This window comes from Eulemur rufifrons, chromosome 24 (assembly GCF_041146395.1).
Source record: "Eulemur rufifrons isolate Redbay chromosome 24, OSU_ERuf_1, whole genome shotgun sequence".
Taxonomy (NCBI): Eukaryota; Metazoa; Chordata; class Mammalia; order Primates; family Lemuridae; genus Eulemur; species Eulemur rufifrons.
The window spans coordinates 16,185,980-16,202,744 of NC_091006.1; the positions used below are offsets into that span (position 1 = coordinate 16,185,980).

Genomic DNA, 16,765 nt, shown 5'->3' on the forward strand with positions numbered 1-16,765 from the left:
TAATGCTGTTTATAATATATTTGCATGAATATGTAAAATTTATTATGTAAGTCATGCCAATTATGAATAGATTTAGATATTTAATAAAATGTAGATGCATTGATTTGAGTATAATTTTCTAAGGACCTGCCTCACAACAAATCTCAATCAAGGAATACACAATTGGATCAACACTGGTATGGCAACAAACAATTGCTCGCTTTTATAACAAGAACAAAGTGGCACCTCTTTCAGGAATCACCAAACACTATGTCAGTTCCTAGATGGTGGAGCATGAAACACCAGTCGGTGACAAAGTAGCATAAAGTATAAAGATTAATAACTTTAAATTATGTAATTATCTATATCAACACCTGACCTTAATAAAAATACTAGCAACAAAACAGGAGTTGTGAAATATATTAAAATATAAGAATGTACACAACACAGAGACTGTAAGGGATGAAATCCTCTGTATTTCATAAATTGAAATTGTATAGATTGCAATTGGTATGAGCATATTTTTAAGCCAAAGCATAGATCAGAAAATACATTTGTACCTGGCATGCACTATTGGAAATCAATTATTGTAATCTTGCCTTTTTCTTAAATGCTCATTCCCTAATTGATGATAAAAAACAGTTTCACTCTGGGAGGCTGAGGTGGGTGGATCGCTCAAGGTCAGGAGTTCAAGACCAGACTGAGCAAGAGTGAGACCCTGTCTCTACTAAAAAATAGAAACAAATTATCTGGCCAATTAAAAATATATATAGAAAAAATTAGCCGGGCATGGTGGCTCATGCCTGTAGTCCCAGCTACTCGGGAGGCTGAGGCAGAAGGATCGCTTAAGCCCAGGAGCTTGAGGTTGCTGTGAGCTAGGCTGACACCACGGCAATCTAGCCAGGGCAACAGAGCAAGACTCTGTATCAAAAACAGAAAAAACAGTTTCACTAAAATCAGCAGACCATGGATGTTCCCAACGGGAAACAATTATTGTCTCCAGTTAGTGCTTCCTACACCGAGTTAGAGAAAACAATTCTCCAACTATTCCAGCAATTGAAATTCAGACACAGCATTTCTGTACAAAATTGGATAATTCTTATCAATTTATCTCAGTTTCTATTACAAGCATTGCAGTGTTATAAGCACACCTATAGTAATCCTGAAAATTTAGGCTATGATTCTTGTAAGGTGATTGAACAGCATATTGATTACAAAACCGTGGTCCTTAAGCACTTAAAAATCAGGTTTTTTATCACTTGGATTAAATACCAACAATCAATGTCAGGAGGAAATCACTATTATTATAAGAGCCATCAGGAATTGGTATAGGGGAGAGGGATAGGGTCCTCATCTCTCTTTGCTAGTTCAGCTCGTATTTCAGGAATTAAGTTACTTTCCCATGTGGCTTTCACACTAAACCAGTTTCAAACCCAGATGTATTACTTCTTCCAATATTATCACTTACCTAGAATCCTGACACTTATTCTTGCTTGCAGACTCTATCTTCAGCCCTTCTTGCTGACAGGACTAGGGTTCTTGGCATGACACTCAAAACAGCTAATACTGTGTGGGAGGGAGGCAGGCAGACCTCTGGGTATGGGTTTGTGATTCTGTGACCTCCCCTCCCCTCAGGACATTGGCAATTATCTTATCACCTGTTGCCACCTTGAGACTACAGGCTTGGGGAACTGAGAATATTTGTGAAAATCTTTATCACTTGTTAATCACCAATAAGCAATGACAAGCTTGTAGTTATCATTTACAGAGAGACAGCTGAAGTTTGGGAGAGGCTCTTTTTTCCCCTTGATCCCTGGAGGCAGACAGGTTCTCACATGGAGGAAACAGGAAGCACTGTCTGACAGATGAGGGACTGGCAGGTAAGCTCTTTGTCTCACCAGGAACTGTGATCTCCAGAGAAGTTTTTCTACCCTAAAGTGAGTTCTTACATAATCTTCAGACCATTGAGCTGCACCATCATCTAAGTTACCAGCAGAGAAATAGAAACAAAGTACCTAAGAAAGATTTTCAAAGAGATACAAGTAAATAGAAGGACATGATGATAACTAATTTATATTAGAAACTGCTGGACTTATTTGCACAACTCAATGCCAGTTGATTTGAATGTGTAAATGATACGGAAGTTTTGTAACAAAATATACTGTCCCAATATTCATTCTCCCTTCCCACTACAAGTAAGAATAGAAATTCTAAACATAAACATAACAACGTCTATAGGAAGATATTCATAGAATTTTATGAGTCCCTCATAAATAAAACCATGATAATACAGGCAGGATCAGATAATTTAACAGGCATATTTTATAAGTCTTTAAGTATCAGATAAACCAATGTTATATCCTCAATTCAATTCAAGAGAATGGAAGGTTGACCACAGTCATCTAACCTTATTTTTCTTTATTGTGGTAACATTTAACATGAGAGCTACCCTCTTAATAAATGTTTAAGTATGAAATATGGTATTATTCATTATGGATGCAAGGTGGTACAGCAGATATCTAGAATTATTCATTTTGTGTAACTAAAACTTTATTCCCATTGAACAGCAACTCCACATTTCTCCCTGCCTGCAGCCCCTGGTAACCACCATTCTACTCTCTGTTTTAAGAGTTTGACTATTCTTGATATCTTATATAAGTGGAATCACACAGTATTTGTCCTTAGGTGACTGGCTTATTTCATTCAGCATGATGTCTACCAGGTTCATCCACGTGGTGGCATATGGCAGGATTTCCTTCTTTTATGAGGCTGAATAACAGTCCGATGTATGTATATGTACATGTATGTGTGTGTGTGTGTGTGCATATATGTCACTTTTTATTTATTCATTTATCTATTCATGGGTATTTAGGATGCTTTTAGATCTTAGATGTTGAGGATAATGCTGCATTTAACAAGGGAGTTCTATTGTTTTTTTCAAGATCCTGATTTCAATTCTTTCAGATGTATATTCAGAAGTGACATTGCTGGGTCATATGGCAGTTCTATTTTTAATTTTTGAGGTATTCCATGCAGTTTTCCATAGTGGCTGCTTCAAGGTCCTGTGGCTGTGCATAGCCATGAAAGGTCATCTCCCTTCGCAATAGCTGCTCCTAGCATTTTCTGGTCTCACAGAGAGATGATCCAACTGGCCGTTTCAATACAGCTTCTCTTCCCCAATTGTAATTTGAAGGTGCAGATGCAAAAGTAAAGGTGTTCTCAAAGAACCTTCTGAGCCCTCCTTGCTCAACATAATTATCCTTTGTATGTTGTTAAATGTAAAACTCTTTAACAATATACTTTAAATAGATACATTTTATGCTATTAAATAATATCTCTAATAAGGTCATTAACACATAAAACTGTTACATCATTCTTAAATATATCCAAAGGTATTAACACAGAGGTGTACAGCCACTATCATCCATATTAAAATTTGATGAACAATCTCTTCTTTAACCATCAGAAATTCTTTGCACCATGTTATGGATTGAACTGTGTCCCTCCAAAATTCATAGGTTGAAGCCCTAATACCTGCTATGATTGTATTTGAAGATAGGGCATTAAAAGAGGTATTAATAATTAAGGTTAGGCAAGGACATCAGGGTGGGACCCTAATGCAATAGAACTGTTCTGTTTATAAGAAGAGGAAGAAATACCTCACAGAGGTATTTCTGTGACCACACAGAGAAAAGGCCATGGGAGGACACAGCCAGGAGAGTCAGCCATTTGCAAGCCAAAGACAGAGGACTCTGAAGAAATCAAACCTGCCGATATCTTGATCTTGGAATTTCAGCCTCCAGAACTGTGAGAAAATAAATTTATGTGATTTAAGCCACTTAGTCTATGGTATTTTATTAAGGCAGCTCTAGCCAACTAATATACACCACATTTCATCAAATCTAGGATACCACTGTCAAGTCTAAGACACAATGTTATTTTATGTTTCCCTGTAGGACTCAAGGGCCAGGGTAGAAAAAGCATCCACTAAATTGATCCATTCAGATTGGACGTCAAAGCTAATCCTAGACTGGTATAAGCAGGAGCTGTTTCCACCTTTAGGAATAGAAAAATAGTAAACGAGGTGGAAAGGCCACAGGGCTGCAGCCAGGGCCATTAGTAGGCACCAGTACTATGGATGGGGGCATCCAAGAGGGTCCTGGAGCCCCAGAGAAGATGCATCCTCTGACTGACAGAAAGGCCATCTGAGGCACAAAAGAAAGGAACATACACACTGGCCTCCTCCGCACACTCCAATCTCTGCCAGTATTTTCCTGTGTTGGAACCTGCTCCGCAGCCAACAGGCAGGGGAGCCTGTGTCATATAGACTCCTGTTGTACCCAGCAGAGCAGGTGATGTGTGGGCTGTAGGTCTGAGAGGACCACAAGCAGGTGATGGGCACAGTGTTCCAGAAACAAAACCTGCTACCCACTAAACTATGTGAGAAACCTTTAACCAGAGTCCCTGGTGAGACCACCTTGCCTCCATTTGCTTCTGGTTGCTCTGAGATTCCTTCCTTCTATTCTGAGTGATTTGACAATTTATTCACATACATGGCTGTGTTTTGATAGGCGACCCCTTTGCATGTATCTCAGTGACAGCATGTGAAACAGCTTCATCTACTGCGGGGAGATATTTTTTCTACGTAAGTTCTTTAGAGTCTTGCTTCCCCCTGTGTGGTCTGCTGACCAGCAGGAACCTCTGGAAACTTAGTAAATACAGAAATTTGGGCCCCACTCCCACTTCACTGGATCCTAGTCACATTTAAGAAGATTCCTGAATAACTCCTTTGTCCATTAAAATTTAAGAAACACTGTTGTAGAACATTACTAAAAGGCTAGATTTTAAATGTTTTACCACAAAAAAGTATGAGGTGCTGCATTTGTTAATTAGCTTGATTTAATCATTCTACAATGTAAACATATAACAAAATATCACATTGTACCCCATAAATATATAATATATATCATTATTATGTGTGTCAATACAAAATTTGAAAACTTAAAACTTAAAAATATGATATTGTATCCATTTTTTTCTAATGTCTATTCCATTCCTGACTTATCTGTTTTCATGTCTTTCCATGTATACAATAAATTCTCTTTTAAATTGTAAGATCATAACTTAAACTTTTTAACTATTTAATTTACTGCTTACGATATTTTTTGAAGCAAAATAAGACTATATATGTCAAATGTTTTACATTTCAATTGAGAGAACATTAAAATTATTAATAGGACACAAATGATTACAGACATTTACGTGCATTATTCAAATTGATAAATGACTATTAAATATATAAATAACACTGTAATATAATCATAACACCAATGCAAAGGGATATGGAGTATGTCAATATTTTGAAATGTCTCATTTTAGTGTCCTGTAGAGTTTTACAATTTGGAGCAAAGCAATACAGAAAGACTGTTTATAAATTAGTGATTTCCACATACCCCCAATCTCTCCACTTTGTCCCCCTCCATCCCACTTCTTTTTTGACCTCCATCTGTCTGTCACCTCCCTTCCTCCCTAGTCCCATGATTGTCATTCATCTGCTCATCCCAGTAACTCTGCCCAGCCCTTTCGCCCCGTCTCTCCTCTTCCCAACCCATGGATCCCCTCTCTAAGGGCTCTCAGCCCTCAATAACTGGGTGACCTCAGCTCCCCCAGAGGCACTACACAGATACTGGGGGACAAGGGGGCTCCACAGGATCAGAAGAGCCTGGAAGACATTCTGAAGTCAAAACTGTTATTATGAGAGATTATTAAATTGTTTCAAAGTAGTTCACTGCCCCTTTCTCCATGTGTCTCCCGATTACAATGTCTTTAATAAAAGCCACATGGGGCTGGGGGGATGAAGAGAGGCTGGTTGATGGGCAGAAAAACACAGACACAACGAATAAGATCTAAGGATCAATAGTACAGTAGGGCAACTATAGTTAACAATAATCGATTGTATATTTCAAAATTGTTAGAAGAATTTAAATGTTCTCAACATAAAGATCCACGTTTGAGGTGATGGATAGCCCAATTACCCTTTTATGATAATAATACACATTGTATGCGTGCATTAAAATATCACATGAACCCCCAAGTTATGTACAACTATTATGTATCAATTTTTAAAAAGCCATGTGGCTCACTGAAGCTTTTTTGCAAAAGTGGGGTCTTGGGGGGAACCTTGAAGCGGGGTGCTGAGTTGAATGTCTGGCTAATGTTTGATGAACACAAATTTGTGGGGAAGCCTAAATTGAGGATAGAGCATATCCCAAGAATCTAAATCCCCAGGATTTACCACCTATTTCTGGGGAATCTTCTGACTTGTCAAGCTACGGAACTGGTGGAGTCAGAGCAGAGATTTCTAAGGGGTTGTCTTAGTCACCTATATAGTACCACTATATAAGTACTTACATATTAATCACCTAAGATTTCATTTACTATGGCCATTATTATTGAGTATTTCATGTTGGGCCAGGCTCAGTCTATTTTATTCACCCCTTTCTCTGCAGTAAAATTGGCTCATGATTGTTCTTAAGTTTCTTTCAGATCTGAGTGTATCAATGGCTGAACATGATGCAAGATAGACAATTCATATATTTCTGATGAGATGAGAGAATTGTGGATTTCTTCCACAGCAGAACCTGGATATGCTGGAGTCATGGCTCATGAGAACAAATGGGCTAATAGTTGGGAAACATGCAGTGATGAGCGCAGCAGCGTTCACCAGCCACCCACTGGAATTATCAAAGAGAGCTAAATAAATGTAAGTGATGGAGGAAAGGGCATAAAATAATACAAAAGTGCTCACCAAGACAAGGATGCTTTGGGTGGCTCTGGTCTCAGGTGAGGATCTGGGGGAGAGATTGTTCCTGTGAATGTGTTGGATTCGCTGCTTGTGCCTGTGCAGGATGAAAACCATGGAGCTGCTGGACCAGAGCATGAGTCCCAAACACAAAACATCATGGAAAGATGTCAATGCTGAATACACTGAATCAATGACTTTGTCATGAAGTGGAGCAGAACAATATCCAAAATCTTTTCTCTTTGTGATGTTTTTGTTGCTCAACTTCCCACTTGTATAAATGGGAAAAATTATATTTACCAGTATGTGGAGAATCCAGCACAGGATACTGGAGAGGCCAATGTACTTTGGAGCTTTTACTTTAATCTCTGCCCACCTGGAGTTCATAGGGTGGATTGTGATCAACTGGAAGACACTCAAGAGGCAGGTAGTACCAATGGACACACTTCTGGCCACTCTGTGAACATATAAAAAAACTTTGCATTCCAAATAATTGATTAAATGTTTCAACCCAAAAGCTGTCATGGCCTCTGGGATTCCTCTAGAGAGAACCAAGGAGTTGGCTACAGTCAGGTGCCTGAGAATTGAATCCATTGGTTTTGGCCTGCATCCACTGACATAAAGGAACATATAATGATACAAGAGTGAAAAATTCCCCAGGATTCCAATGACAATCTGGAATAGGAAGATCATTCCTGTTTTCAAATCGACGGAGGCCATTCTGTCATTTTCCAGGACTCAGTATTCAAATTCATAAGCAGAGGGCTCTGCATGGAAACATGAGTTGTGGTCTACATTTTCAGGGAAAATAACATCTCTACTTACTATTCTTTCCCCCTGAGAATTAGTAGCTAAAATAACATTTTACCTACTCTAACATTTAATATTCATAATCCTATGAGTTAGGGCTTAATATTATTTTCCTTTTATCAACTAGGAGAATTCACTCACAGGGAGGTTAGGTGACTGACATAAATAGCAGTAGAGGCAGGATTTGAACCTGCATACCCTGGTTGCAAGGACATCAGTATTCAATACTATGCTATATTACAACAGTTAACAAGTTGTATTCTTTAAATTATATATATGTACATATATGCACACATATGTATATACATACACTTTTAAATACCTTGTCGTATTTAAAATTTATTTACTCTATAAATTTGGCTTGATAATTTCCCATTTTTGTCTAAGTATTCTACAAACCAATATAATTTATAAATGAATATTCAGAGGTCTGAATAAATTATAGATGCACTGAATAATTTTATATGACCCAATTTGATTTACTTAATGTAGGTAAATGCTAGGATGACAACAGAAAAACTCATTTCACTTTTTGCATGGACCAAAAATACAATGACACCCATCACAGAAATTAACGTATAATGTTAGGCTGCGCACTAAAATATGAGACATGAGAAATAAAAAGTGATAACATATTTTAGGGTAGAAAATAGTTATCTTTAAAGATTATATAACTATATGTTCATTATTTTAGAACAACTGAAACAAATTAATATTTGATTTGGGAAAGCTATTAAAATGCAATACAGATATGCAAAATGGAATTTTAAGGAATGGAATCTTGCACATTTAATAAATTGAAAAAGAAGAGAGATTAGTAGTGAGCTTGGGAATAACTGGTTTTTAAACCAGAGAAAATATAACAAGAAACATAAAAGCCTTAAAACGACTGTTTTTCCTAATGAGATTATATTTAAAATCAATGTATTCTTTTACAATTAAAATGTTTAAATTAAATCCTTAATTGTTTGCTGTCTGAAACCCTCTATTATGGTGTCAACTTTTTCTTAAAGGCCTTTCCCTAATATCAGGAAGAAAAATAGTCTCACCATGATCAACAGACCATAGATATTTTCAGTAAAGACAGACACATTCACTGTCTCCATTAATCATGTCACATTCAAATTACCAAAAAATAATTATATTTCAGCAATCACTACCTAGTCACAGTGTTTATTCTGATAGATAATTCAATTAGGTCTATTGTATTAACTAAAGAGCTCCCATGCACAGAGCTTTTACAGAAATAACTATACTACTCCTGAAAATATTTGTGACTTCTGTATACTGTATTGAATAGATTAATTTTAAAATTACAATTCAGATTTTCATAACACTTGGATCAAACACCAAGAACCCCCTCAATGAGAATTTCATGAAATTACATTAGCAGCAGTCATGGGTCAGTTTAGGGTCTCAGACCTCCGGTTCCACTCCACAAGCTCAGCTCATGCCTCAGGAATTATTCCTCCTTCCTTTGTAGTTCTGCCCCTGGACAAGTTTCTACTCTGGAAGATTTTCTTTTCCAGACACCTACCCAGATTCCTGATGCACCTCCTTTCCTTACAGACTATGTCTCTTAAACTGAGGTAGAAAATACCAGACTCCTTTCCGATGCCGATGCCTGGACTGTGAGCTCTATGGGATGGTCGTGACGGCTGAAGTGTGTGTGGGAGGGGAGGGAGCCAGAGCCTGAAATATGGGTTTGCGATTCTGTGACCTCACCTCCCCACAGAACTGCAATTATCATTTCACGTGTAGCAGCAATGCCAGGCCACGCTTGGGGAGCTGAGAACAGTTCTGAAAACTTTTTAATTCCCAGAATTGATGAAAAGTTTGATTATTGAGCATATCCAAAGAGACGATTGGAATCTTTGGGAAAGACTCTTTTCCATTATTCTTGGAAGCAAACGGGGTCTCTCATGGCAGCAGCAGTAAACGCTGAAGTCTAACCATTTTCATGAGGACTGACAGAAGCTCATGTATCTTTTTGCTTCCATAAGAATTTCTTCTACCCCCACTTTAACTCTTTGTTAATCCTTAGACCCCTGAATACCACTATCATTTAATTTATGGGCAGAAAAATACAACCACACGAACTACCCAAGAAGGACTTTCAATTTGGTAAGTGCAAAAGTAAGAATATGATGTCAATTGATCACAAAATATTTTCTCTTATTTTCCTGACTCAGTACAAATTAACTAGGAAATGTAGATGAAATAGACATTTTCTAGGAAAATACACTTTACCAATATTGACTTCAGTAGAGATAGGGAATCTAAACAGAACAATATTCAGAGGAAAGGGAGAAGTTGTTGAGTCCCTCACAAACACAAGCACCAGAACCAGATTGGCAGGAAGTCTTCAATTCTTTTAAATGTTACATAAGCCAGTGCTACTTACTCAATTCAAAGGCATTGAAGAGGAAGAAAAATTTCCAAATGATTATTATAAATTAAACAAAATACTGATACTAAAATATCCTGAAGTTTGTACCAAAAAGAATACTAACAGAAAGACCTCACATATGCTTACAGATGGAAACATCTAAAATATAGCAAAAAGCTGAAAAATAACATCAAAATAAAGTTTATGTCCGAAATTCAGGAATGATTCAATAATAGGAAATTCATTAATATAGTTCATCATATTTGTAGGGAGAGAAACCAGGGGATCCTACTCACAGTTACAAAAACATATATTCAATGTGTATTGATATTAAATTAAAATATTCAAAACTAGGAATTGATGGGTCTTTCCTAACTTGACAAAGTCTTCATCTCAGTCGTAGAGAAGCACTAGGATGATTCCACTAAGGTCAGAAAACAACATTAAAAACACATGATCATCTGTTCTATTCATTCATCATTGTACTGGAGGATTAGCCAATGCAATTTAAAATGCCATAAGAATTGAAAAGAAAGATGTAAAACCATGTGTGTAGATGATGTAATTATACATCTAGAAACACAAAGGAATTGATAGAAAAATTTACCACAAAAAATAATTCAGTAAGCTAATAGAATATAAGATTGATATACAAAAACAATAGCCTTCATATGTAGAAAAAACAATCATTTACAAGTTACAGTGGGAGGGGCTGAAATTACAAAAGTATAAAATAACACAAAATGAAATAAACTAATTAGGAATAAATAACAAAAATGTGTAAAGCTTATATGAGGAAAACGATAACACATTCTCTGAAATATAGGAAAGTAGATATAAACAAATGGAAAGTCATATCATGTTTTTGGATAGAAAAACTCAATTTTATAAAAAGGTTAATTACCCTTATGCTAATTTATACATTTAATTTGATCCCAATATCAATACCATCCATTAAGTTTTGGAACTAGCAACATTATTGCAAAAATCTAATAGGATGTACATCTATTAAGTGTCAATAAAAAAACTAACAGAAGAGTGAACAAATGAGCCACAAAGCACTTCAAAATAAACAAAATGAGGTGGATAGCCCTGTAAGATATGTTAATTCATGAACAGACTGATAGACAAGTGAAGTTAAAAATTCAGAAATATACTAAAGTGTATTTTTTAAAACCTAATAAGCAATAAAAATTACAGTGGGAATAATATCATTAATACTTGGTATTTGGGAAATGGAAATTCCTATCAAAATGATAATAAGTGGACTTATTCTTTATATCCTGTAGCAAGATAAAGGTCAAATGAAAGTTACATAAGTTTAACTTTAAGCCAAATAAATCAAAACTACCCAAGAAGTAATTGGGCAGAGATGTGTGGGAAGAATTTACCAAATGGGAAAGCCTGACTGATGATTAGTCAAGAAAATGAGATGAAAAAATAATGGCTCTGTAGCAAGTGGTCCTAGATAGAGCTGGAGATAAAATAATACATTACACAAGGCAGAACATTGGTGACCAGGTTTTGTGTTTATCTCAAGTCCTGACAGCGAAGTGAATCAGCTAAAATATATGATTGTTTGGGGTAGGCCAGTAGCATATTAAAAATATTTCCAGGTAAAAATGGGAAGAATGACCTACTTAGGGCAAAGTGTACATGGGAAACAGATCAGGAGGTTTTAATAAAAACTTAAGTCAGAGCCCATGAATACGGGAGACAGAAAAAAAACAGATTTTAGAAGGTAGAATATTTTCTATTAAGCAATGAACATAAAGGTTTCCAGGGGGATGCCTGTGTCCCCAACTTGGGGCAATCAGTAGTCTAGGAGTGTAATGGAGCTGTTCAGCATGTCAGAAGAGCTGGGGAGGAGGCCTTTGAGGTGAAGGCCATGGAATGCTTATTTATGGATGCATGTTGGTCCTCTGAAACATTCAGTGTTATAAAATTTACAGGATCGAAAAATAAAATGGACAATCTCTCGTCCATAGGAACAAAAAATTTAAGAAATTTCTCTTGCTTATTGTCAGATAAAGCACTGAAATTTATTAAGAATTTGATAATTTGAAAAATTATGAGTGAATGAGTTTGATACAATGGACATATATTGAAACTGTGCTATATGTCATATTTTTGGCACATACAGAACAATAAAAATAATCAGAACATGAGAAACTAACAAATATAAGTAAGACAGATAATGTTTGTTTAATCATATTTGTAAAATTATATATTCAGGAATATTAACATACTAAAAACTTTTAAAAAGCTGGTCAATATCTCTAATGAAAAATTATAATCTTTTAAACTAAAAGACAGTGATAAAACCACATAAACATTATGCAATGCTTTTAATTCAAGAGCAGCTCAGAGAAATGAGATGGCTACAAATTCCTGTACTAAAATAGATGTCTGTACAATTAATGAGCTAGATGTCCAGCCCAGGAATTTTTTAAAAAAGAAACATAAACTAAGTGGAAGTAAAGCAGCACAATGTAAATTTTAAATTTTTAAAGAAAATTATGTAAAATATAATAAAAATTGAATAAAATAAAATGATTGATAAAACAAAGCTACCACAATGTTGATAAAAAATAAGGACACAAATTAAGAATAAATAGTAGATAAACATGAACATATTTTGATAGATATTTCTAATAAAACCTGTAGAGACTAATACAATCCACCTTGACTTCTCTAAAATATAGAATACCAAAACTGAATTTTTAAAATAATTATAACCTAGAAAACCATATATAACTTTTAAATACTTTGAGACATTAATGAAGTTTTATAATTATTTTGCAGAATTATTCTCCCACGTTTTCAAGGTTTGGGTCATCTTCATCATCCTTCTTCCCAATCTATTGTACAAAAGAGAAAAACAAAGAAAAGATGTTATGTGGCCATTATATACGTGATAACAAAAAACTGAAAAAAGATTTGTTATGAAGTTATATATAAAATAGTAATTAAAATATTCAGCATGATTGAGAAGGGTTTATTTTGGAATACAAGACATACAAATAAAATAATGTGGTTCAACATATTTAAAATGAAATAAAACCATATTCACTGAGAAAATGGTTTTTTACCCTTATAAATTATTTGTCACTAGTAAATTAACTTAGAAAACATACTCTGTCAGAAGGTGTTTCAATTATCAGTGATCACTACACATCAGGATATAAGAACAAATGAATTTTTAATGGGTATATGTATTTGCTGGTATTCAAAATGTAGAGTTTATAAAATATTTCCGTGAACTCCTTTATATTCTTACATTTATGTTATTTTGACCATGAGCATTCTATTTCCTAAGAGGATAAGGTAGTCATTCTCTAATATGTTCATTGTTTTCCCATGAAGTGTCTTCAAAAGAAAACTGAAGATCTGAAGTCAAGCCTTCAGATGACTGCAGTGGGCTTGACAGAGTGACCAACCACCTCATGAAAGCCAGTGAGCTAGAACCACCCAGTTAAGCTGCTCCCTGCTTTCTGACTGTCAGAAACTGTGGGAAAACTGAAGTTTGCAGTTTTAAGCCACTTAGTTTTGGGGTAATTTTTTATGGAGTAAGATATAACTAGTATATCCTATGAGCCATCAGTGCCACTTTTCAGAGACACCCAGGTAATACACATGTTTAAAAATCCAAGAAGTACAATGATTCCATTGCACATTCTAGCTTATTGTAAAAATTAAATAACATTGAAAGTCTAAAATGAGGAAATTATTAAACTCTAGTACATTCATATGGTTTAATATTAGAAAAAAATCTCTAGAAAGTACTTGTAATTAAGAAAATCAATTGGCAGTATTTATGTAAAATATTACAGAGTAACAGTGCACTGAATGCTATCACTATATGCACTATTCCTGCACCTTAAATGTATATAAAATGGTCTGGAAAGATACAGCTCAAAGTAATGAAGGGATTATGTTGATGCAAAGCTAGTATCAAACAAGGAATAATCAAGGGGAACATATTACCATCCATGTTATTTAACTAGTTTACAAAACTGTTCCCAATATAAATCTTGTGCTTTATTAAGCAGTGTGAAAATTTTTAAAGTTTAGGAACACATTTCCTTAAACCCTTTACCCTGGCAATCTCAATGGATTATTTACTATAATTGATGGGTCAGAAAAGGGAAAACCTTCACTTTTTACTTCTGAATTGTTGTTTTCTTCACCTCCAACATTGCATCATTAGAACATTAAAATATACACCCATAAATAAATGCAATTTCATCATGAAAAAAATGTACATGCACATCTTGAGGATCTCAGCAGAAACCAAAGGACAAATGCCTAAGTTTCTCACACTGGGAGCCATGATATGCTCAAACTTCCTTCCTAACATCTTCTTCTCTTGAAGAAGTTATACTAAAATGCACTCTCACTTTTTTTTACCCCTCACCTGCTATCAGATCTAATTCCCAGTTATGAAATCAGAGACCCAAAGAGGTGGTAGACAGACTTGGTTTACTTCAACCACCTTATAGACTCAATTTCTCTTGGACAATATGGGAGCCTCCAGTCTGGCCCAAGAGAAACCACTTCATTTGATCAGAATTACCAAGTATATGTTATGTGTAAATACGGGAGTAGAATATTTGATAAAAAAAAATGTGGGTTAGGGGCCCCCATGTGAGGATAGAAGGGGCTGAAGGAAAACTAGATGAGTAGTTCGTATTTCAGCATCAAATGGTATAAAGTGGACTTTAATCTAAGTCCATTTCAAAGTAGGTCTGAGTGGAGTAAGCAGAGCTCAGTCCTGGCAGCCTGGGGAAAGAGGAGGAAAGGAAGAAGGGTTGTTTCAGTTTTCTTCCCCAAGAGAAATTTATGTGCTAAAGTTTAAATCTGTTTGAGTTCAAGCGTTCAGTTACTTAAAAAAATATAAAACCTTGGTAAAATACTAGGCGACAAAAAAAAAAAACTTAAAAGTTTGAGAAACTGGTATTACTTTTGGGGAAAACAGAAAAGTGCCCTTTATTGGAAATAATCTGTTGGAAATTTGTGCAGCATGTACAGTAGTGAACTGACAGGATCATATTCCACCCAGCACCACCTTCAAAATTTTCACAGGAAACAGTAAAGGAGCTATTAACTCTGAAATTGCAAATTAAAAATTATTAGGGGTGTAAATGAGACTATTGAAAATTTGGAAACTAGTTTTACTATTTATCTTCAATGTTCAGATAAAGGAATACACATTCTTATCGAGTATCTTTGAAAACATTTCAAAATTAATATTTCATAGTTAAAAGCAAAAGCAATCTTTTATAAGCCAACTTTATTATCTCCACTTGACACAAAGCATTCAGATATAGAAGACAGGTTAAAATATCTAATTTACGTAATTTAATTTTCATGTTAAAAATACTCTTCCAAACAACTAAAGATTTTGAAAGTACATTAGTAATTGATGACTTAAGCAAAATGCAGATGCCAACCAGTACATCTCAAAGGTATCTGGGTTTATAATTCATCTCAAGAAGTGCGGATTAGAATAACAAATTAAATTTAAAGAAAGAAACATGAATTTATATCCATACAAGCTGAAACTTTTGTTCCTTTAAAGCAAAGTCTCAGCCTTCCACCCCAGCAACCCATAGCCTGGCCCCAGGTGCATCTTTCCCTCCAGGGTGAAAAGGGAACAGAAATGAAAATTAGGTTCCAGTGGGACTTAGTGAAAAAACACAGGCACAGTTTGGCATATCATTCTAGTTACCAACACCTACACGGACAACTCCAGATCTTGCTTAATGAAGTAAGAAGTTCCAATTGTCCCGGGTCTAAGACGTTCCCGGATCCGACCCTCGCCCTACATCGCCGCTCTCCCCCACCCCCCGGGTCCTATCGCAGGACGAGCCGCCACAGCTCGCGAAAAAAACTTTTCCCGTAAACCGTTTTCAAATTAAGAAGAACATCTCTGCAATTTAAGTGGCCCAAACGTCTCTAGTTTTTCACCTAGCCAGTCTCGAAAGGGCACCAAAGAGACTCAAAGGAACCTAAAAGCCAAGGGTCAGGTACCACTGGCCGGAAAAACAGACGTACAAACGCGCAGGGGACTGAGCGGAGGGGACGCCCAGGCCCAGCGTACCAGGATCGGCCGCTTCCCCGCCCAGTTCCGCCCAGTCCCGGCCCCCGACCCGCCCCCTCCACCGCCCCATTACGCTCGCGCACGCGGAGTTTTCTGCAGATCCGGAAGCGAATCCTGCGGGCGGACAGGCAATCTCAGGTGAGTGATGCTCAAGTCTTTCTGTTCAGTAATGCACTTGAGGGCCTCAGGTCGCCATACTCCACTACCCGGCTTCAGGGGGTCGCCCTCTAGGTTAAAACCCCTGATCCTGTCCGTCGCTCTTGCTGCGAGCTCGTCCCTCTCGCGGCGTGGCCCCAAGACGTTCCGAGTCCTGTTGCTCCCAGCCGGTCCGGAGGTGTGCGTCCATGTCGGATTAAAATCATTCTGAAGCGAGTACCGGATACCGGCCTGGACCTTTTTTTGCCACCTACCGCCCTCAGCGTCGTTTTCCTGCTGAAAACCCTTTTCTGACTTCCTATTCCCTCCCCGTGCCCAGCCGCGCCCGATATAATTTTCAATCCCTTTGCTCCCCTTCGGGGAGAACAGAGGGGAAACAAATGGGGGAGAAAGAGGGAGAAATATGCGGAGTTAGAGGGCAGTCAGAACGTTTCAGGAGAAAGAACCGAACCGCAGGAATTAAAACCAGGGTTGCAGCAGGCCAAACACCCTGCAGGTGGAAGAGTACAGAGGGGAAACAAAATAA

At 36.7% G+C, this 16,765-nt stretch overlaps 2 protein-coding genes across 2 annotated transcripts in view; both read right to left on the bottom strand.

Annotated features, from left to right (window-relative positions):
• LOC138374966 (zinc finger protein 616-like) overlaps positions 1–16,765 on the bottom strand; it is an 84,279-nt gene that overhangs the window by 31,983 nt on the left and 35,531 nt on the right. The window lies entirely within an intron of this gene.
• LOC138374887 (vomeronasal type-1 receptor 2-like) lies at positions 6,569–7,501 on the bottom strand. The gene has a single exon (XM_069458101.1). The coding sequence runs from the start codon at positions 7,499–7,501 to the stop codon at positions 6,569–6,571; it is 933 nt and encodes a 310-aa protein (XP_069314202.1).